The sequence below is a fragment of the Furipterus horrens genome, unplaced genomic scaffold (genome assembly GCF_987537825.1).
Source record: "Furipterus horrens unplaced genomic scaffold, mFurHor1.1.pri manual_scaffold_2, whole genome shotgun sequence".
Classification (NCBI taxonomy): Eukaryota; Metazoa; Chordata; class Mammalia; order Chiroptera; family Furipteridae; genus Furipterus; species Furipterus horrens.
The window spans coordinates 151,892,452-151,913,649 of record NW_028327172.1 but is presented as its reverse complement, the minus strand read 5'-3'; the positions used below and the strand labels follow the sequence as shown (position 1 = coordinate 151,913,649).

At 39.5% G+C, this 21,198-nt stretch overlaps 1 protein-coding gene across 7 annotated transcripts in view; it reads left to right on the top strand.

Moving 5' to 3' along the window:
* The first annotated feature begins 20,328 nt into the window (after window positions 1-20,328).
* The window catches only part of ABI1 (abl interactor 1), a 107,745-nt gene continuing 106,875 nt past the window's right edge, over window positions 20,329-21,198 (top strand). For 6 of the 7 annotated variants that reach the window (XM_090266632.1, XM_090266630.1, XM_090266634.1 and 3 more), the window contains exon 1: window positions 20,329-20,581. In XM_090266632.1, coding sequence (XP_090122758.1) covers window positions 20,465-20,581 — 117 coding nt within the window. In that variant the 5' untranslated portion in view covers window positions 20,329-20,464. The remainder of the gene's footprint in view (window positions 20,582-21,198) is intronic. The other variant, XM_090266635.1, reaches the window with a different exon arrangement.

Below are 21,198 nucleotides of genomic sequence, written 5' to 3'. Positions count from 1 at the left end.
TCCTAACAGCCCTGACCAGCGTGGCTCAGTTGGTTGGGCAATGTCCTGCAAAGCAAATGGTCACCATTTCAATACCCAGTCAGGGTACATGCCTGGGTTTTGGATTCATTCCCAGGTCCAGGCAGATAGCAGAGGCATCCAATTGATGTTTCTCTCCCTCTCTTTCTTGTTCCCTTCCCCCCTCTCTAAAAATAAATAAAATCTTTTTTCTTTTTTAAAAAAGAACAATGGCATTTTTTTAAAAGTTCATAACAATGCTATTTGGTAAACAGACCAACATGGAAACAACTTAGTGACAAGCAGCAGTAGAATAGATAAATATAAACAGAAGAGCAATGAGAATAAATGAACTACACCTTTTCAACATCTTCTCTAAATCCCATAAACCATAATGCCTTTATTGATTGATTGATTTTAGAGAGAAGGAGAGCAAGAGAGAGAGGTATCTATTTGCTGTTTCAATTGTTTATGCATTCATTGGTTGATTCTTGTATGTGTCCTGATTGAGATCAAACCTGCTACCTTAGCATATGGTAATGCTGCTCTAACCAACAGAGTAACCCTGCCAGGGCACATAAACAATGTCAAGGAAAAAAATCTATATTCAAAAGAGAACATACTGTATGATTCCTTAATATAAAGTTTAAAAAGCAGGCAAAAACAAACATATGTTCAAATTCAGAGTGGAGGTTTTGTGTCTGAAAATGGGATGAGGAAATGTTAGAGTTCTAGTAATGTCCTATTTCTTTAATTAGGTGCTTGTTACCGTGAGTATGTTCATTTTGTTAAACTCTACCGAAATGTGTAGCTAAGATTTATTTTCTTGCTCTGACCGGTGTGGCTCAGTGGGTTGGGCATCATCCTGCAAAGCTAGAGATTGCCAGTTCATGGGTTGCAGGCCAGGTCCCCAGTTGCGGATGTGTGAGAGGCAAGCGATCCATGTTTCTATCTCACATCAATGTTTCTCTCCCTCTCTTTGTCCCTCCCTCCCCTTCTCACTAAAAATAAATCAATAAAATATTTTTTTTAATGGCCTTCCTTTACTACACCCTCCACTACAGTTCACATATAGGTTTCCCATTAAAAAATAAAATAGCACACGTATGTAATAAGCAGCAAGTTTGTTCAGGTGATGGGACAATAGATATGAAGGAAGGAGGGACAAGGCATTGGATAAGAAGCTGGCAAAGGAGTTAGTACTTTGTTCATGAACCTATATTTTTACATTAGCTACAATGTGACCTGGAAAGCAGAACCACTATCATTGATATGGTATAAGAGAAAATTAGCCCTGGCTAGTTTGGCTCGTGGATTGAGCACCAGACTGTGAACCAAAAGGTTACCGGTTTGATTCCCCATTAGAGCACATGCCTGGATTGTGGGCCAGGCCCCTCAGAGAAGCTGTGGGTCAAGTTGATACTCTCTGCCTGGTACCTCTCAGAGCTGCTTCACTTTTCCTGCCAAATCTCACATTAATTCTTATGGCCTACCCTAAGGTAGAACAATACAGGGAAGGTAATTCTGGTTGATACAGTTCCAGCTTCTTCAAGAATGATGACTCAGACTCAATACAAATTCACCACAATTATTCTAATTGTTGCTTTCAGAGTGGCCATACAAAGTTCATTCCAGGAATATATGCCCAAGGAAACATTTAAAAATCTGCTAACATAGTTAAAAAACAGAAAATGAAAAAAAATAAAAATAAAAAGACCTTGGCAGTTATTTGGAAATACCACCTGTTATGGACTGAATGTTAGGTGTTCTCAAAATTCTTATGTTGAAGCCCTAACTCCCAACATGACTGCACTTGGAAACCTAGCCTATGGTAAAGTTAAAATGAGGCTGTAGGGTTGGACCCTAATTTAATAAGGCTGACACCCTTGAAAAAAGAGGAAGGAACACCAGAGCTCTTTCTCTTGACTGAGAGGACACAGCAAGAAGGCAATCATCTACACGCCAGGTAGAGAGCTCTCACCAGAATTGTCTATCTAGAAAAATAACATTGAACAGACTAAGACTCTATTGAAATTAATATGAGTTCAAGAAGGTGAATAAGATAAACATACAAAATTTGTAGTTTCCTGTTAGAATATAGGAATAAAAATGTCAAGCCTAGGCAGATTAAAGACTTAAACATAAAATGTGAAACTACAATCTTTTATCTTTTTGGTTTTATTTTAAAAACTTAGTTTACTGTTATTTCTAATCCTCACCTGAGCAACTTTTAGAGAAAGAGGAAGGAAAAGAGAGACAGGAACAGCAATGTGAGAGAGAAACATAAATCGATGTTTCTTTGTATGTACCCTGACTGGGGACTGAATCTGCAACCTACGTATGTGCCCTGTCCTGGCCTCAAATCCGCCATGTTTTAGTGTATGAGATGATCTCCAACCAACTGATCCACTTGGCCAGGGCTCTTTGCTTTCTTTTGAAACTTCAAACTTTTGGAAAAAAAGAAAATCTTAACTAATACAGGACAAAAAATATGAATAAGATATTAGCATCAGGAAATGAAAAGTATTTCATTATTTGCAGATGATGTTATCCATATAGAAAATTTAAGGAGGCTACAATTATTACAACGAAGAAAGGGTTAAGTGGGTTGTTGAACATAAGACCAGCCGATAATGATCCTTTAAAGTTAAAAATAAGATAATGTAATCAGAAAAGTCATATTTACAGTAGAAATAAATTTCAACGTATGAGCAGTAAATTCCACTAGAAACAAATAAAAGATGTTTAATGCCTTAAAGGACAAAAATCATAAAATTTATCAATGGGCATAAAGAACCTGAATAAATGGACACGTGATAATTATATCCACAATATAAAGACAAAAATTCTTTCCAAATTAATCCATAAATACAATATAAGTCCAATTATAATTCTCACAGGACTCTGAAGAACTTTATTAACTGACTCTGAAAGCCATACAGAAAGGCCCAAAACAGGCAAGATGAATCCAAAAAGAACATGAAGGAAAGGTATAATTAGGGCAGTTTAACTGCTACAGTGAACACCGGCAGTAACTCAGAGGTTTAACACAATAAAGTTTATTTTTAACTCATATCACAGTGAGTACTAGTCAGTGGAAGAAGAGCAAGGGAGAGAGGGTAGGTTTCCATTTAGTTATCCAGGAACACAGGTTCCTCTGTCTAGTGGATCCATCATCCCACAGGACCTCAGAGTCTTCCATTGGATCCACTGCATCCAGCCAGAAGAAGGGATTAGAGAGAAGGCATAGAGAATCTCAAGGGATACTTTTAGGAGCTAGGTCTGGAAGTGGCAAATACCACTTTCCACCAACATTTCATTGGTCTCACTTAACTTCGAGCAATACTGCAAAATTTTAGTCTATCTAAATGTGTAGAGGAAAAGAACAACTGGACTTGGTGAGTAAATAGCAATCATTAGCACAAAAGAATTGGCCCTGACTGTTTCGATTCCCAGTCAGGGCACATTACTAGGTTGCACGTCAGGTCCCCAACTGGGGGCGCGAGTGAGAGGCAACCACACAGTGATGTTTCTCTCCCTCTCCTTCTCCTTTCCTCTCTCTGTAAAAATAAAATAAACAAACAAACAACAAATAAATGAATTATTAAAAAAAAGAATTGGCCCTGAAAAATAGCACATTTGACAATAAATAGTAATTAATAGTAGTGTGACATTGACTGAAGAAAAACTACTTCGTGGGACAGACTAGGGAACCCAGAGATGAGCAGGCATTAAAAATTAGTGGAGAATATGTGGGAGAAGGGGTGTGCAGGGTAGAGGGCAGCATTGGGGGAAAAAGGAGGACAACTATAATAGAAAAAAAAACAATAAAGAAAATTTAAAAAATTAGTGAAGAATAAATGCCTAATCACTACATTGTACACCTGAAAGTACTACAATACTGTATGTCGACTATAATTTTAAAATAAATTTAAAAATTAGTGTAGAAAGGATGAAACATAATAAATAGCAATGGGGCAGTTACATATAGAAAGCAAAGATAAGGTCCTTACTTCAGATGTACACATAGTAAATTCCACACAGATTAATAATATAAGAATCTAATGTAATGATCTAATGTAATCATCTTTAAAATCAGAAAAAAAATAAAGCTACTGGGGACTTCTGGCTAAGATGGAGACCTAGATAGACATGCTGCATCTCCCTCCACAACTAAGAAAGAGCACAGCTACCTCAAAACTAGAGACAACCAGAAGTTCCAGAAAATCAAGCTGCATGGAAGTCCAACAAAGATATAAAGAAGAAATACTCATCCAGATAGGTAGGAGGGGTGGAGCTGGGGCCGAGAGGAAACATTATGGTGGCAGCGGCAGTGGCAGCAGCGGCAAGCCAGCAGAAAGTGCAGTCACACATTTTAAAAAGTAGGGGGTCACCTGGGGAGCACTCCCAGCACCAGACCAGACCAAGCAGCTCACGGTCGCAACACTGGGTAAAATAAACCTCATTGCTTCTGACTGTGAAAACCAGTGGGGGCTGGGTTGGCAGAAGAAACTGATGGTCTCTCAGCAGAGTCCACTTGTTTAAAGGGCCCGCATGGTCCTAGAACATCTGCAGACCTACCCACTCTGGGAAGGACAACCAGGCCAACAGCTAGAGGGGCGCCAGTGCCATACAGAAGTGATAGAAGTGCCTGGAAAAGGGGCGAGTGTTAAGCAAGTGGCATTGTTCCCTCTCAGACCCCTCCCCTACACATAGCACCACAACATACTGACAAATACGTAAGTCTTTGTCCCTTACAACATAACAGGTTCAACAGCTCTACCTAAGACACAGAGGCAAACAAACACAGGAGCCTGTCAAGGTGAGGAGACAGAGAAGTATGGCCCAAAAGAGGGAATGGAAGAAGGTTTCAGTGATAGAACTAAGTGACGAGGAAATAGCCTACCTAACAGACATAGAGTTCAAAACACTGGTGTTAAATATGCTCACAGAGTTGACAGATATGCTTAAGTATGGCAAATGCAGAAGGGAAGAAGTAAAGTCTATGCTAAATGAAACGAAGGAAAATCGACACAAAACCAAAGGTGAAGGGAAAGAAACCGGGGTTGAAATCAATGATTTGGAACATAAGGAAGAAAAAAATAGTCAACTAGTACAGAATGAGGAAAGAAGAATAGAATAAAATAAGGAGAGGCTTAGGCATCTCTAGGACAACTTAAAACATGCCAACACTGAATCATAGGGGTGCCAGAGGAGAAGAGGAAGAGCAAGAAATAGAAAGCTTATGTGAAAAAATAATGAAGGGAAACTTCCCAAATTTCACAAAGGAAACAGACATACAAGTCTAGGAAGCTCAGAGAGTCCCAAACAAGCTAGATCCAAAGCGGACCACACCAAGACACATCATAATTAAAATGCCTTAAAAGCAGTAAGAGGGGGAGATCCAAGGTGGCGGAGGAGTAAGTGGATGCTACACTAACCTCCTCCCAGGACCGTCTAGATTTACAACTTAATTTTGGAGAAATCATCTGGAATTACCAATCGAACACTAGCTGGAGAGAAGTCTTATAACTACAGAGAGACAGAAAAGGCTGCTACATCACAACATAACCGGCTTGGACAGAAAGAGCCCAGAGGTCTGAGAGGGGGGGAACCTAAAATATTTCCCTCAGCCCAAACTAAGTATAATGGGCAAAAGGGTTTTGGACAGGTGAGATGTGCCTGGCACACCTTCCTCCAAAGAAGCCCTTTTCTTCCCTAATGTGGAACATTGAAAAATTAATACCTGTCTTTTGTCATCTAGTGGTTATGGATTGAATGATGTCTTTAACCCTGTTGCCAAATCTGTTGCCCCTAGAATACAACAAGGATGCCAGCCTGTTAAGCCAAGCACGCCATTGTCTGGGGACAGCCAACTGACTTGGATTCTGAATGATCCTTCCCAATGTGGGAAGGCCACAATCCCCTCCATACCCCCACTCTTATTAGGGATTTCTGGACCCAGCGGTAGGTAAGACGACGACCATGTCCAGCTTGAAGCAGCTAGAGGAGCTCGAGACCTTCGCCCACTGTCCTTTATAAGCTTATAAAGGGTCTTAAGTCTGAGAGGGAAGGATTGTTATTTTTTATTGTTAAAATAAATAATTATTTATTTATTAAAAAAAAGAAGAAGAATATATGAAAGGGTGAAGCAGGAGAGCTTGTATGTACGACCCACGGGCATGGACTTGAGGGGGAGGATTGCTGGGGGAGGGGAGTGCTGGGTGGAGGGGAGCAAAGGGGGAAAAAATTGGAACTATTGTAACAATATAATCAATAAAATATACTTTAAAAAAAGCAGCAAGAGGAAAACAGAGAGTTACCTACAAAGGGGTGCCTATAAGACTATCATCTGATTTCTTAAAAGAAACTTTCCAGGCAAGAAGGGACTGGCAAGAAGTATTCAAAATGATGAAAAGCAAGGACTAACAACCAGAATTACTCTACCCAGCAAAGCTATCATTTAGAATGGAAGGGCAGATACAGTGCTTCCCAGACAAAGTAAAGCTAAAGGAGTCCATCATCACCAAGCCATTATTGTATGAAATTTTAAAGGGACTTATTTAAGAAAAAGAAGATCAAAACTATGAACATTAAAATGACAGCAAACTCATAACTATCAACAACTGAATCTAAAAAATAAAAATAAAATCCAACTGAATAAATCAGAATAGGAACAGAATCATAGGTATGGGGATGATTTGGAGGGTTATTAGCTGGGAGGAGAAAGGAGGAGAAATGGGAAAATGGTGCAGGGACTAAGAAGCATAATTGGTTGGTACAAAATAGACAGGGGGAAGTTAAGAATAATATAGGAAAGGGTGAAGCCAAAGAACTTATATGCATGACCCATGGACATGAACTAAGGAGGGAGGGATTGCTGGAGGGAAAGGAGGTACTGGGCAGAGGGGATCAAAGGGAAAAGAAATTGGGACTATTGTAACAACATAATAAAATACACTTTAAAAAAGGGGGAAAAAAAAGAAAAAAGCTACTGTATTGTACAACTCCTGGGGGTATCATTTATGTTGTAATCCATATTAATTAGGGCCCCTTAAGCTGTGCAGCACAGGGATCTTGTTTTATGATTAACTGTTAAGAGAGATTTACTTTAACAACCCCCCTAAATTGAATTGCAAAAAGAAAATATGGGTACATATCTTAGTCAGCTTAGGCTGGAGTAACTAAATGCCATAGATTGGGTGGCTTAAACAACAGACATTTATTTCTCACAATTCTAGAGTCTAGGTGCCAGCATGGTGGGATTCTTGGTGAAGGCACTGTGCATGGCTTGTTGGTGGTTGCCTTTTTGCTGTATCCTCACATGTCCTTTTCCTCTGTGTGATGGATGCTCATTATCTTCCTCTTCATCTTCTTATGAAGGCACACTAATTCCATCGTGACCTAATCTATTTTCTTCATTTTTTATCCTTACCTGAGGATATTGAATTTAGAAATTGGAGGTGGGGGAGTGGGTCGGGAGAGAGAGAAACATAGATGTGAGAGATAAACATTGATGTGGAAGAGAAACATCAATCAGTTGCCCATACGCTCCAAGACCTGGGATTGAACCAACAATCTAGGTGTATGCTCTCACCAGTAATTGAACCCACAACATTCTGAGGCATAAGACAATGCTCCAACCAACTAAACCAGGTCAACTAAGTCACCTGGCCAGGATCCTCTTGTCCTAATCTAAACCTAATTACCTCCCAAAGAGGGTAGGCAGCTGCTAATGTGCTAAGAGATGAAATTGACCAATATTAGCTGCAACTTTCCATTACATCTTTTCTAGGAAGTTGCTAGTAGACTGGAGTTCCAAGATAATTATATCAGGCAGATTCTGCCAGTGCAATTGTTGTCTAGGTGGGAAGACATACTTCTTCTCTGCCATTTTTCCAGGATCCTCTCCTGAACACTCACTTTTAAACACTCACTATTGTGCTAAGTAGTTTATGATTAATCTCATTTATTATTCTCAAGACAAGAATTTCTATTATTTGCTCAGGGTCATTTCCAGAACAGTGGAGGAGGGACCTTTAAAGACCTGCTCTTCCATAAAAACATTAAGAACGCTGTCAAAAATTGCAAATAATCACTTTGTTCCCAAAATCTGAAAATTAATCAAAGACTTTCATCAATCAAGAAGCATTGATTCAAGAGAAACAACTGAATCTCAGTTAGAATAGCAATCTTTGTGGTATCTTAACTTACCCTATTTTCATCGCTCTCTTGCTAGCTCTGATAGGGGAGCTCAAGAGTTAAAGACATTAGCTTCAGTCATAGTTGATAGACTTTCGTGATATATAAAGGTGGAAAGCTGTTGTTTCAGAAACTGGAATGCATGACCACCTGACTTCAGGATGTTCACAAGCAATTCAACCTTGTTCCCCAGGAGGTCTGCAAGTGGTGGAGATGGTATCTGAGCCATTGTGCGCCAGGGAGGGAACCTCTGTGATACAGATAAAGACTTGATCAACAGATAAAGAAGTAATAGGAAAATGACCCAGACTGCAACTCTTATCCAATTAACCATTTTCCCTAACCCCTTACCTATTGTTTATTCTTCTTATTAAAAGGATCAGCTTGAAATGAGATATTAAGACTGTTTTTGAAGGTATATAAACCGCCATCTTCTCAGATCTTCGGCACTTGAATAAAGCACTCATAAACATTCAATCCTTATCTCTATTTATTGGTTCTGGTAGTGACAGCACAAATGCTGACTTTTCCAGTTTCAGCTGTAAAGTAGACTTGAAAAGAAACTACCTGGAAATCATATTGCTATGAAAAAACAGCATCCCAGCACTCACTTGAAGTGGCAGAAGAAGTTTGGACTGTCCCCAAGAGTTCTATCCCTAGAGAACTTTCACTATTCGATCTTGCTGGAAACTCCCTGGAAAAGCCCTACTTTCAGGGCTTTTCTTTTTTTCTAAATTGAATTTATTGGGGTAACATTCGTTGATAACATTATATAAGTTTCAGGTGTACAATTCTTTTTTTTTTTCTTTTATTGATTTTAAAGAGAAGGGAAGGGAGCAAGAAAGAGAGGAAGAGAAACATTGATGTGAAAGAGAAACATCGGTTGGTTGGTTTTTGCATGCACCCTGACTGGGGACTAAACCCACAATCCAGGCAGGTGCTGTGACCAGGAATAGAACCCATGGCCTTTCGGTTTTCAGGATGACACAATCAACTGAGACACACTGGCCAAGGTAAGTGTACAATTCTATAATACATCATCTGTATATCGTAGTGTGTGCTCACCACCTAAAATCTCATTTCATACCCATACATAGTAGGGCAAAACGTTTACAGTTGTTCATGTGGGAAATAATGCAATAAATAATAACAAAACTAAACACTATTTTACATGCTCACAACTGTAAACCTACTTTTGCCCTACACTGTATATTCGATTCCTTTTACCCTTTTCATCTTCCCCCTGATACAGAGAGATCTGATCAGATCACTGGGGAGAAGTGAAGGAGGCGCGGTAGGAGGAGGTTGCCTGAGGCAGTATTAAACAAGCTAGCACAGCATTCGACAGCTCTCCCTACTCCTGGGTGGAGGCGTGCCAGGGGGAGGTGCCCGTCTAGGACGGGATTGGCTGAGAAGCTGGATGCCTCCAGAGCGCGTAGAATTATGGGCCAGAAGATTTAAACAGAAGGAGGGCAGAGATTCACTCTTTTGCTCTTCTTCTGTGATCCTTAGATGATTGTGCTGTAGCTACCTGCGTTTCCCAAAGGATGGCATTTTAAATGGGAGAAGGAACTCCAGATGCAGACTAGGACTGATCTGGCCCAGCAGAGGGTGGCAGGGCTATTTTTCTTTGGGTGTTCTAGGGGGGATGGGCTCTAAGGAAGAAGCCTGCAATTCTTTTTTCTTTCTTTCTTTTTTATTTTAGTATATTTTATTGGTTATGCTGTTACAATTGTCCCAATTTCTTTTCCCTTTGCTCCCCTCCATCCACCCTCCCTCCAGCAATCCCATCCCCTTAGTTCATGTCCATGGGTCATGCATATAAGTTCTTTGGCTTTACCCTTTCCTGTACTATTCTTAACATCCGCCTGTCTATTCTGCACCCTCCTACTATGAGAAGCCTACAATTCTTCCAAAATTGTGTAGCTTCTGTATCTTATGTTGTTTTAGTTTGTAAACATATAAGATAATTAAAAACAAATGGAGGAATGATAGGGGAACTCAAGAGTTAAAGATTTTAGCCTTAGTTAATAGGCTTAAGTGACTAATGCATGTGGAAAGCTGTTATTCCAAAATTGTGTAGCTTTTGAAAAAAGACTCCTTTCCTTTTTCACCAAACCTCTGCCTCCAGAAGTTTGTCTAGAGGGTGGTGGCAAGCAGCAGGACCACACTTGATGTTCAGTAACATCCCCTCCCCGCTTTCCCTCTGGTAACCATCATACTGTTGTTTGTGTGAGTTTGTTTTTGACTTGACTCAGAACTCACTCAGTGCTAATAGTCCTATCCTCAGAACATGTATCAAAACCAATGGGTTAGAATTGTTTACTATTGCAATGGCTGTGGTACCAGTAACTTGTGGCAAGGAGATGTCCAAGGAAAGCTTTGAAAGCAGCAATATATTTTTGGAAATCTGGAAGGCCTCATATATATATGCAGGGTTGTACAGATGCCCAGGAAACACTAAGAATACCCTATTGTCTTACCTCAGGCTGAATTGAAGGCTAAGACAGAGTTGTAAACTGCCTGCCAGGGAATTGATGGCATGACCTAGTACACACACAGGTACTCAGGAAAGGATAGGATAGTTCTCGACTGATAGAATAAAGAAATCTCCATCCTATCATTTGCTGGCCATTAAAGTAACTGGGTAGGGATTGGCTACATATGACAAAGAATACAGATATTACAGAAATAGCACAGAAAAGCTTGTATGCTAATGAACAAATGATAACAAACAGCAAGAGCAGGAAACCCTGGGGAGGATAGGGAGAAATCTGATTTCTAGAGTTGCCATTTGTGTTAATTAAAATGTCCTGTTTCCAACAACAACAACAACAAATAATGAGATGTGCAAAAATCAGGAAGATATGGATCATATTAAGAAAAAAGAGGGGGGACCAAGATGGCCGCGGAGTAGGAACAGTGTTCTCAGCTCACTCCTGTTAAGGAGACAATCCAGGAGGAACAAACTTGGGGAGGAATGACTGAGACATAAGCCTATGATCGCATTACCTGAGTGATTATCTGTACGCATAAGCCTCACTTAATCCTCTCTGCAGCGCTGCCTCCTGAGACTCAACGGTTTGGCTGAACTAAATGGCTGGGTTGGGGAAGAATGGGGTGGTCTGTGGGCTTCACTTTAAAACGGGTTTCTCTTTTCTATCCTAATGGCTTGGACAGAAAAGGCCCAGAGGTCTGAGAGGGGGAAAAACCTAAACTATTTACCTTAGCCCAAACTAAGTATAATGGGCAAAAGGGTTTTGGACAGGCGAGATGTGCCTAGCACACCTTCTTACAAAGAAGCCTTTTTTTTTTTTTCCCTAATATGGAACATTGAAAAATTAATCCCTGCCTTTTGTCATCTAGTAGTTATGGATTGAATGATGTCTTTTAACCCTTTTCGCCAAATCTGTTGCCCCCAGAACACAACAAGGACACCAGCCTGTTAAACCAAGCACGCCGTTGACCGGAGACAGCCAACTGACCTGGAGTCTGCACGATCCTTCCCCATGTGGGAAGGCCACCCTCCCCTCCACACCCCCACTCTTATTAGGGTTTTCTGGACCCAAGGGTAGGTAGGACGACGACCATGTCCAGCTTGAAGCAGCTAGAGGAGCTTGAGACCTTCGCCCATTGTCCTTTACAAGATTACAAAGGGTCCTAATATTTGAGAGGGGGGGGATAGTTAATTTTTACGAACCAGGGGTATGGACTTGGGGGGGATTGCTGGGGGAGGGGGGTGCTGGGTGGAGGGGAACAAGGGGGAGAAAATTGGAACTGTTGTAACAATATAATCAATAAAAAACATTAAAAAAAAAAAAAAAAGAAAGAAAAAAGAGAGCAATCAATAGACACTGTCCCTAAGGAAGTCCAGACATTGGACTTGTGGGATTTTTATCCTCTATTTAACCCTCAGCCAGATGCTGAGTAACCTGCACAATTGTACATGGTAGACCTGGATAACAGCCAGTCCATATATATATGTATTGCAAAAATTTTCCCAGTTGTAGCAGACACCTTACGCTGTTGTTTTATTTGATGATATACTCTTTCTGGAAACTTGCCACACCAATCTCAAGGTGGTTCAAACAGCTATGCTACTGCTGTCTGAACATGTCTCCAACATTTTGCCATGCTTGGGAAGACGGAAGAAGAACCAATTCAAGTTGGACTAATTAGGTTTTCTTTTTGAAGAACCTGAGTTTGAAATGGATAGATTCTGAACTCAGGATGGCCATCTTGAATGATGAAGATGAAAAATTGGGACCCAAATTTGCCATGCCCTCTCTACCATTTAGAGAGGGTAGCAAAGCAGACATGCATAGAAACAAACAAACAACAGAAAAATTTGTTTTTGGCAAAGAAATAAGACACTAAAAGAGAATCCTGTCTTGGATTTGGCTAGCCTTCTAAATGAGTTAGTTGTACTAGTACTTTCTTAGGACCGAATGCATTTCTGTTTTTGAGTTCTTTATGTAAGCCTGAGTTTCATAATATAGTCTTCTTCTTTCTCTCATTTTTCCTTTTTCCTTATGCTATCTTGACTTATTTTCTGTAACTTCTAACAAAAGAAATACTAACTTTACATGAATTTTCATTTGTCTTTAGAAGTTTTAAATGTTATTTTGTTCAGTTGTATTAGTCAAAAAAAAGAGAAATCACTGTAGATATTGCCAACAGTAAGGGGGTTATAAAAATGTTAGAAGGCTTGAAGGGACAAAGTTCAGGGAAGGGACGTCTTTAGCCCTCAGTTTACCATTAGGTTGAAAGAATGAGATACTTGTTATTGCTGGCAATGTCAGCAGCTCCAGAGACTGCTCTGATTGTAACAAACACCTACAACATCTTACTGAAGCTGAGAAAGGGAAGTGGACAGGGATGTATTGATTCAGCAGCTTTCAAAATTAACAAGTGATTAATTCATTAAAACCATAATGGAAATATTGCAGCTTCTGAAAAAGAAGAAAAACACAACATATAATTTCACTCAAAGGCTGTTATAATTTTCCCTAAGGACTACAGACACCTTGCATTTTTAGCCATTGCTAACTTTTAATAATTTAATGATAGTAGCTTGCTCCACACTAAAGTAACTTGGGCATTCTACACTAGCTTGGTTTAACATATATAAGAAAGTCTCCCATTCCCCGCCCTATGTTAAATAAATAATCATCAGATCTGCTTGAAAACTGGCCTATGGGTCTAGCCTGCTATACAAATATCATGACTCTCCCCACCAATTATGATAAAATTTAAAGGAGGATTTATAGTTTATTCTATCCCCTTAACTTCTCTTGTCTTGTGTGGGCCTTGCTAAACCATTGAACAGAGGGTTCCATTTACTCTCTTTTTTTTAACCCCCCTTGGGGATTCCTGGATGGTATCGTTAATGCAAAATGAAGCAAGGAGAGATAATAATTGAGGGCTGTAGAATCCTAGAGTGTCAGTAAACTTCATGTAATGGACTGAATTTTGTGTTTCCCTCCAACGAAAAATTTATATGTTGAAATCCTAACCTCATGTACCTTAGAAAGTGAATATATTTGGACATAGGGCCTTGAAAAAGGTAATTAAGGTTATGTGAGGTCACAGGATATGACACTAATCCAATATGATTGGGATTTTTATCCAAAGAGAGATTAAGACACACGGGCACCAGGGGGAAGGCCATGTGAAGACCCAGAAAAGATGGCCATCTTTGAGCCAAGGGTAAGAGGCCTTGGGAGAAATCAACCTGCTGACACCTTGATCTTGGAGTTTCAGCCTCCAGAATTGTGAGAAAATTAGTTTCTGTTGTTTAAGCCACCTGGTCTGTGATATTTTGTTATGGAAACCTGAGCAGAGTAATACACTATCCTCACTCCACCTTCTTTTTTTTCTTGGTAAAGAATATGATTATGTTAAATAGTTGTGGTGGGTGAGAACAGCAGGGTTTGGTGAGGGGGACGAGACCCTGGTTGCCTTATTCCTGGTTTCTTTCCACTATACCACATTGGTACTCTACATTCTGTTTGTGGACCACCCACCTCCAATTTAGTATCCCAGGATACAGTGTAGTGAATTAATTTTGTAGATGTCTGAGGTTCATTAAATATACAGTATCATTCCTGTGTTCCACATAACAAAATAAACAATTAAGTACTAAGATAGTTCAAATTATGATTTTGCCTGGCATATCGCTTAATCCCTCTGAAGCAAGGTATTTATGATTGCTGGCAATCTGTTCTTTCAAAGTGAAATACATGAAATTTCAGTTCCTACATGTGCTGTTTTTGCAGTTACAAACTTTTTTTATTACCAAATTGATTAGCTTGACTAAACATGCATGAAATGAATGTACAAGGTCTGAGTTTCAGCTTGAGCCCAAGAAATAAAACATTAAGTTTTATACAAACACTGATATTATTTATTCTGTTGGGATTTCTTTGAAAGTCATTTCATATAATTTATCTGAACAAAACCCACAGGAAAATACTAATAAATTAATAAGGAGCATAAGAGTACACGGTGTGGGAGAAAAGTTGGGCTCTGAAATGTTAGTGTGATGCTTATAATTTAATGTCACATTATCTACCTGCAATTCCTTATTTGGAGGGGGGGGCGGTTATCTCCAAGGACATGCTCATTGATTTTAGAGAAAGGGGAAGGGAGGGCAGGGAGAGAGGAAGAGAGAGAAACAGCAATGTGAGAGAGAAACATTGATTTGATCGGTTGCCTCTCCTGCATGCCCTGACTGGAGACCGAACCTGCAACCTAGGCATGTACTCTGACTGGAATCAACCTATGACCTTTTGGTTTACCAGACAACGCTCCAACCAACTGAGCCACACTGGCCTGGGTAAGGGGGTGTTATCATTTTAAATGTTTTATTCATCATGACTTCGTGGTTGTAAAAGAGAACTCAACATTCCGTTAAAAAAAAAAAAGAGAGCCCTGGTTGGCATGGCTCAGTGGATTGAGTGCCGGCCTACAAACCAAAGGGTTGCCAGTTCAATTCACGTCAGGGCACATGCTGGGATTGCAGGCCGGGTTCCCGGTTGGGGGCATGCGAGAAGCAACCACACATTGATGTTTCTCCCCCTTTCTCCCTCCCTTCCCCTCTCTCTGTAAATAAGTAAAATCTTAAAAAAATAAAAAATTAATTAATAAAAAGAAGACAGATAACTAACATATAACATTATATTAGTTTAAGGTATACAACTTAATGACTGCAATTCTTTTTATTTTAATTAATTAAATAATTAATTAACCTCTAGAGAAAGGGGAGGGAAGGGAGGGAGAAACATCAATTGGTTGTGTCTCAAACGCCCCCAACCAGAGGCCTGGCCTGCAACCCAGGCATGTGCCCTGACTGGGAATCAAACTAGTGATCTTCCAGTTTGCAGGGCGAGGCTCAACCCCCTGAACCCACACCAGTCAGGGCTAATTTTTATGAAATGAAATCCAAGTTATCATTTTTTATTTAATGTTTCATGTTTTAATGTAGTTTTTAGTTTTTCTTAATCCAAGTGCACTAAGATTTTTCTCTTTAAATTTTATTATAGAAATTTTGTCGTTTTATCTCTTATATTTAGGTCTGTGACCCATTTCAATATGACAAGGGATTTTTCAATCTCAAATATAATAACTTCTAGAAAATAGTTTGAAACTCACATCACTGTACAAATAGGGAACATTAACTAAAACATAAATTTGTCTCTACTCACTTCCTCCAAACCAGTTAAACTGAAAGATATACAGGTATAATTGCTATTTATTATTCAACTGAGACCCTCCTAGAAGTCTGAAAATTTCTTAGTGTTCATTATTGTAATTTGGGTTATGTTCTTACTTTGTTCCTAATGTTGGTTATTTGTGCTTTTATTTATTGTTCAAAAAGTTTATATCAACTTTTTGCTTGCTTTTTTGACCTCTGATGGGGATGTGTTAAAATCTTCCACTTATGAAAAAAATAAAGAAAATAAAAAGAAATATTCCATTTATGATTGTTGAAACGTCAATTTTTCTTTGTGGCTCTTTTGCTTTATATATTGATTGACTGTGATTTTGGCTGCTGAGAAGTTACAATTATCTTCTTGATAAATCATTCCCTTTATTATTATCTAATATTCTTGTTATACTTTGTAATGTTCTTTGGCCTTGATATAATTACTTTGACATTATTATTGCTATAACCATGTTGATAATAAACAAGTAGCCAGATATTTCCCCAGCAAAATGGGCTTTATTTGGGAGCAACAAAGAATTGCAATTTGGAAAACGTAATCTAATGGTGAACCATGTTCAAGTCCCCAGAAACAAAGGAGTGGAAACTCTTTTATAGAGAAGAAAAGGAAATTAGGAGAACTGCATATTATAAACAGAGTCTTTCCTGTTCTGTTCTGCAATTCACTTAGGGTGTGACAGCTCACCCTTCTTGCCTCTCAACTTCATTTTAAATCAGGTTTCTGTCTATTAATATTTACAACAGTTTTCTTTTGGTAATATTTGCCCAGTAAATATTTTCACATCCCTTTATTTTAATAAGGCTTTGTTTTATAGGTGTCTCTTGTAAGAACTAAATAGCTGGATTTTTTTCCTTTTTAAATACTATATGAGGAATCTCAGGTATTTATTTTACTTGAAAAAAATCTGTTATTTTGTTAAGCCACAGGTAATGAAATTCACCAACGCATTTCATTTTCATTGTTCCTTTATTCCACACTTTCTTCTGCTTAAAAAAAAATTATATTTATTTATTTTTAGAGAGAGGGGAAGGGAAGGAGAAAGAGAGGGATAGAAGCACAGATGTGTGAGAGAAACACCCCATGGGTTGGCTCTCCCACGCCCCAAGTAGGGACCTGGACCACAATCCAGGAATGGACCTGTGACCCTTCAGTCTGCAGGAGGACGTGCAACTCACTGAGTGACACTAGTCAGGGCTCTGTTTTATTTAAGTGAAGGTTTCTGGGTGGTCTGGGTGGTAAACTCTCTTCTGTATCTAAACTATAGATATATCATCCTTGGAATGGCATTTATCTGGGTTAAATTCTATGCTGAGAGTTATTTTCCCTCAATTGTCTTGGAATATAAATTCCCAATCTTTTGTATTTATGCTTGTTGGTAAGAGCTCTACTAATTGCCATTCTTTTGTAGAAAAATCTATCTGTTCTCTTTGGTAGTTTTTAATATTTTCCATTCTAGCCTTGATATTCTAATAACCAGTTAGTTTTATTAATTCAATTGAGACTTACTTTGATGTTAACTACACTTAACTTTGCATTTAGATGTTTTCATTTTACACACTAGATAAAGGATAACTGAACACATTAATTTTATTGCAGGACTTTAGAGACTTTAGACTTTGTTTCATTGTTTTGTGACATCTATTGCAGAGGAAAAGGTTGACTTGGTATTTTTTCCGTTGAAGGTAACCTGTTTTTTTCTACAGAAGATTCCTTTATATTTATCTTTAAAGTTCAATACATTTGCCAATATGTGTAAGTTTTGTTCTTGATTTTGTCTGTTGATTTTTCCTCTTTATAAATGCAATTTAAAAAATGATTATTTTTTCTCTATTCATTTTTAAATTGAGGTGTAAAACACATACAGTAAATTGTGTAAAGGAAGTGATGATTTTTAATTTGTATATGCACCCCTATAACCACCGAACAGATAAAGTGTATTCCTAGTGCATAAATGTCTAATCACTATTTTACATATGAAACTAATATATGTCAACTGTAATTGAAAAATTATTTCAAATAAGATTTTCCTAGTGCCCCTTAAGATTTCCTGATGTTGCTTCCAAATGTATTCCTTACAACAGTTAACTACTGCTCTGAATTTTTTGTCATCAGTGATCACTTTTGACTTTCTTTGAACTTCATAGAAATGGAATCAATTATATTGTATGTACTCTTTTATGTCTACCTAATTTCACTTAATAAAACATCTTTCACCTATGAAAGTGCATCTAGCAATCGATTTATCTATGTTGTTGCATGTATCAATAGTTTGTTCTTTTTACTGCTGTGTAATAGTCCAACATATGAATATACTACTATTTATTTATCCTTTCTTTAGTTGATAGGTTTTAAGTTTCCATTTTTTGACTACTGTGATAAATATGCTATGACCATTCTTGTATATATCCTTTTGTGGCTATATACACGCATAGGTATAAATTACTGAGCCTTAAGGATGCAGGTATTTAGCTTTGGTAGGTGCTGCCAAAACAAATAGGTACTTCTAAAGTGATTATGCCTTTTTATACTTGTATACTCATATATATACCACAATGTGTGTGTGTATGCTAGATGCAATACATTCTTGTCAACACTAGATGTTGCCGGTCTTTTTCGGTGTGTGGGGTGGGGTGTTTGGTTTCTTTCACTTAGCAAAATATATTTGTGATTCATCCATGACTTTGTATTTATATATGGTTCACTACATTTTATTGCTGAATAGTATTCTATTGCTTGGATGTACCAGTTTATCAAGTTGTAGGACATATGAATTGTTCCCAGCTTTCAGTGATTATGAATAAAGTTATTATAAGCATTCATATAATGGCTTTTGCGTGAACATACATGTAAATTTTATTTCTGTTGGTAAATATTTAGGCGTAGAATGTTAGGTTATAGTTAGGTATATGTTTGGCTTTATAAGAAACTATTAAACTGTTTTCTAGTGGGGCTGTAGCAGTTTGTAGCCAGTAATGTATTTGAGTCCAGTTATTTCACATTTTCACTAGTACGTGCTATGGTTGGGATTTTTAATTTTAGTCATTCTAATGGGTCTGCGGTGTAGTCTTTTTAATTTTACACTACATCCTTAGAATGTACTGTTATTGATATTTCCTTGATGAGTAATGAGTGTCTTTTCATATATTTATTGGCTTCTTGTGAAGTGCAATGTCTTTTGTTCATTTTTTAAATTGGATTTTATCAGTTTTTTTATTGACTTGGACGAGTTTCTTAAAAAAATATATTCTGCAACGAGTCCACTGTCAAATGTATGCATTTTGGCTTATCTTTTTACTTTTTTAATAGTGTTTTTTAATGAACAGGGTGTTTTAATTTTAATGATGGCTATCGTAGGCTGTCTAATGGCCTCCAAAGATGTCCATGTCCTAATTCCTGGAAACTGTGTGTATGTTACCTTACATGGCAAAAAGGACTTTGCAGCTGTAATCAAGTTAAGGATCTTGAGTTGGGGAAATTTTCCTGGATTATCTAGGTGAAACCTATGTAGTCATAGGGTCCTTATAACAGGAAGGGATGATGGTCAGAGTCAGAGAGAAAGAAATTTGATGACAGAAGCAGAGTCAGAGAGAATTTTGAAGATGCTCTGCTGCTGACTTGAAGTGGAAGAAGGAGCCATGAACCAAGGACTGCATATAGGCTCTACAAGCTGAAGAAGGCAAGGAAATGCATTCTTCTCGGTCTTCAGAAGCAACAAAGCTCTATTGACACCTTAATTTTAGCTAACTGAGCCTTGTGATCCAAATCTGTAAGATAATAAGTTAGTTTTGTTGCTAAATTTGTGACAGCAATAGCAAAGAATGGCTTATCTTTCATTTTATTACAATAAAGAGCAATTTATCAATTTTGTTAGTACTTATTTTAGCCTAATTAAGAAACTTTTGCCTACCCCAAGCTTGTGAAATTACTGTATGTTTTCTTGCAGAAACTTTATTGCTTTATTTTTTATATTTAGACCTATGATAGATTCTGAGTACATTTTGGAGTATGATGTGAGGTAGGTTCCATATTCAAAGTTCTACGAGGTTTTACAGCCTTAGCGGGAACGGTTTTTTATTCGTTGGAATCGTCCAGTGGCTCCTTCTTCAGGAGCTTTTAGGAAACTCCACATTTAAGCACGCCCCCCCCCCCCCCCCCCTACAGTCGATCTTCTTTGATTACGCTCCTCAGGGTTCGTCGCTGGATGCTCCCGGGACGCATGCGCTATTGACCGGGAGCCAGGCCTGGAAGAAACTACAATTCCCAGAAGATCGTGCCACAGGAACTAAATCTTGTGGTGGGGGAGGAGTGAAGGGCACGAAGGCTCGCGAGAGAACGAGATTGAGGCGGCTGCGCGAAGTGGGTGGAGGGGGGTGGAGAGAGTGAGGAGGAGGAGGAAGAGTAGGTGGTGCCGTCCCACAATACCAGGCGGGAGGGCGGGTAGGCGGTTTGTGTTCGGGCTGTGAGGTGCTTGAAGCCTCCGCGGACCTTGCTGTTTCTGTGTCTTTAACGCGAGAGGAAGCGATGCGGAGCGGTGGAAAATGGCAGAGCTGCAGATGTTACTAGAGGAGGAGATCCCGTCTGGCAAGAGGGCGCTGATAGAGAGTTACCAGAACCTGACCCGTGTGGCGGACTACTGTGAAAACAACTACATACAGGTGAGGAGCGTGGGCGCGCTGGTGGGCGCTGGGCCGACGACCCGCTGCTGGACGCCCGAGTGACCAGCCCACTGGGCGGGGTGGGGAACTGCCTTAACCTTAGCGGCCGCCTCAGTCCCAAGCCCCAGCCGGGGACAGAGCAAGTGGCCGGGCTCAGGGAGTACAGCTGCGATACAGGAAGTGGCTGTGGTGGTTGAAACCGATAGAAGGGGAGAGAGAAAATGGGCGAGGGAGTCGGGAACCCGCCGCACCCCGGAACCCCCCTGCGGGCTCGGCCCCACGAGTCGCGCTGCTCCTCGGCAGCCTGCCGTTCGCTGGGCTTCTGTCCGGAGAGCCAGCTGCCGCCTCATTGCCTCTCCGCTCTGAGAGAGGTCTAGGACCGGAGAGAGGGGAGAGGAAAGGGCAGGGACGAGGCGCAGGGAGGAGCAGCAGAAGGGAGAGGAAAAGCGGGGTGTGTGTCGGGGGAGGATGGGGTGGGGGCGATTATGTCAGTTCAACCCAGAGGGTGTGTCTTTTATTTATTTATTTAAAAAATTTGTCATGAGTCACATTACACAGACCTCCCCAAGGAGAGGAGGAAGCGAGTGGGGAGTGAGGGAGGGCGTCTAAGAGAACTT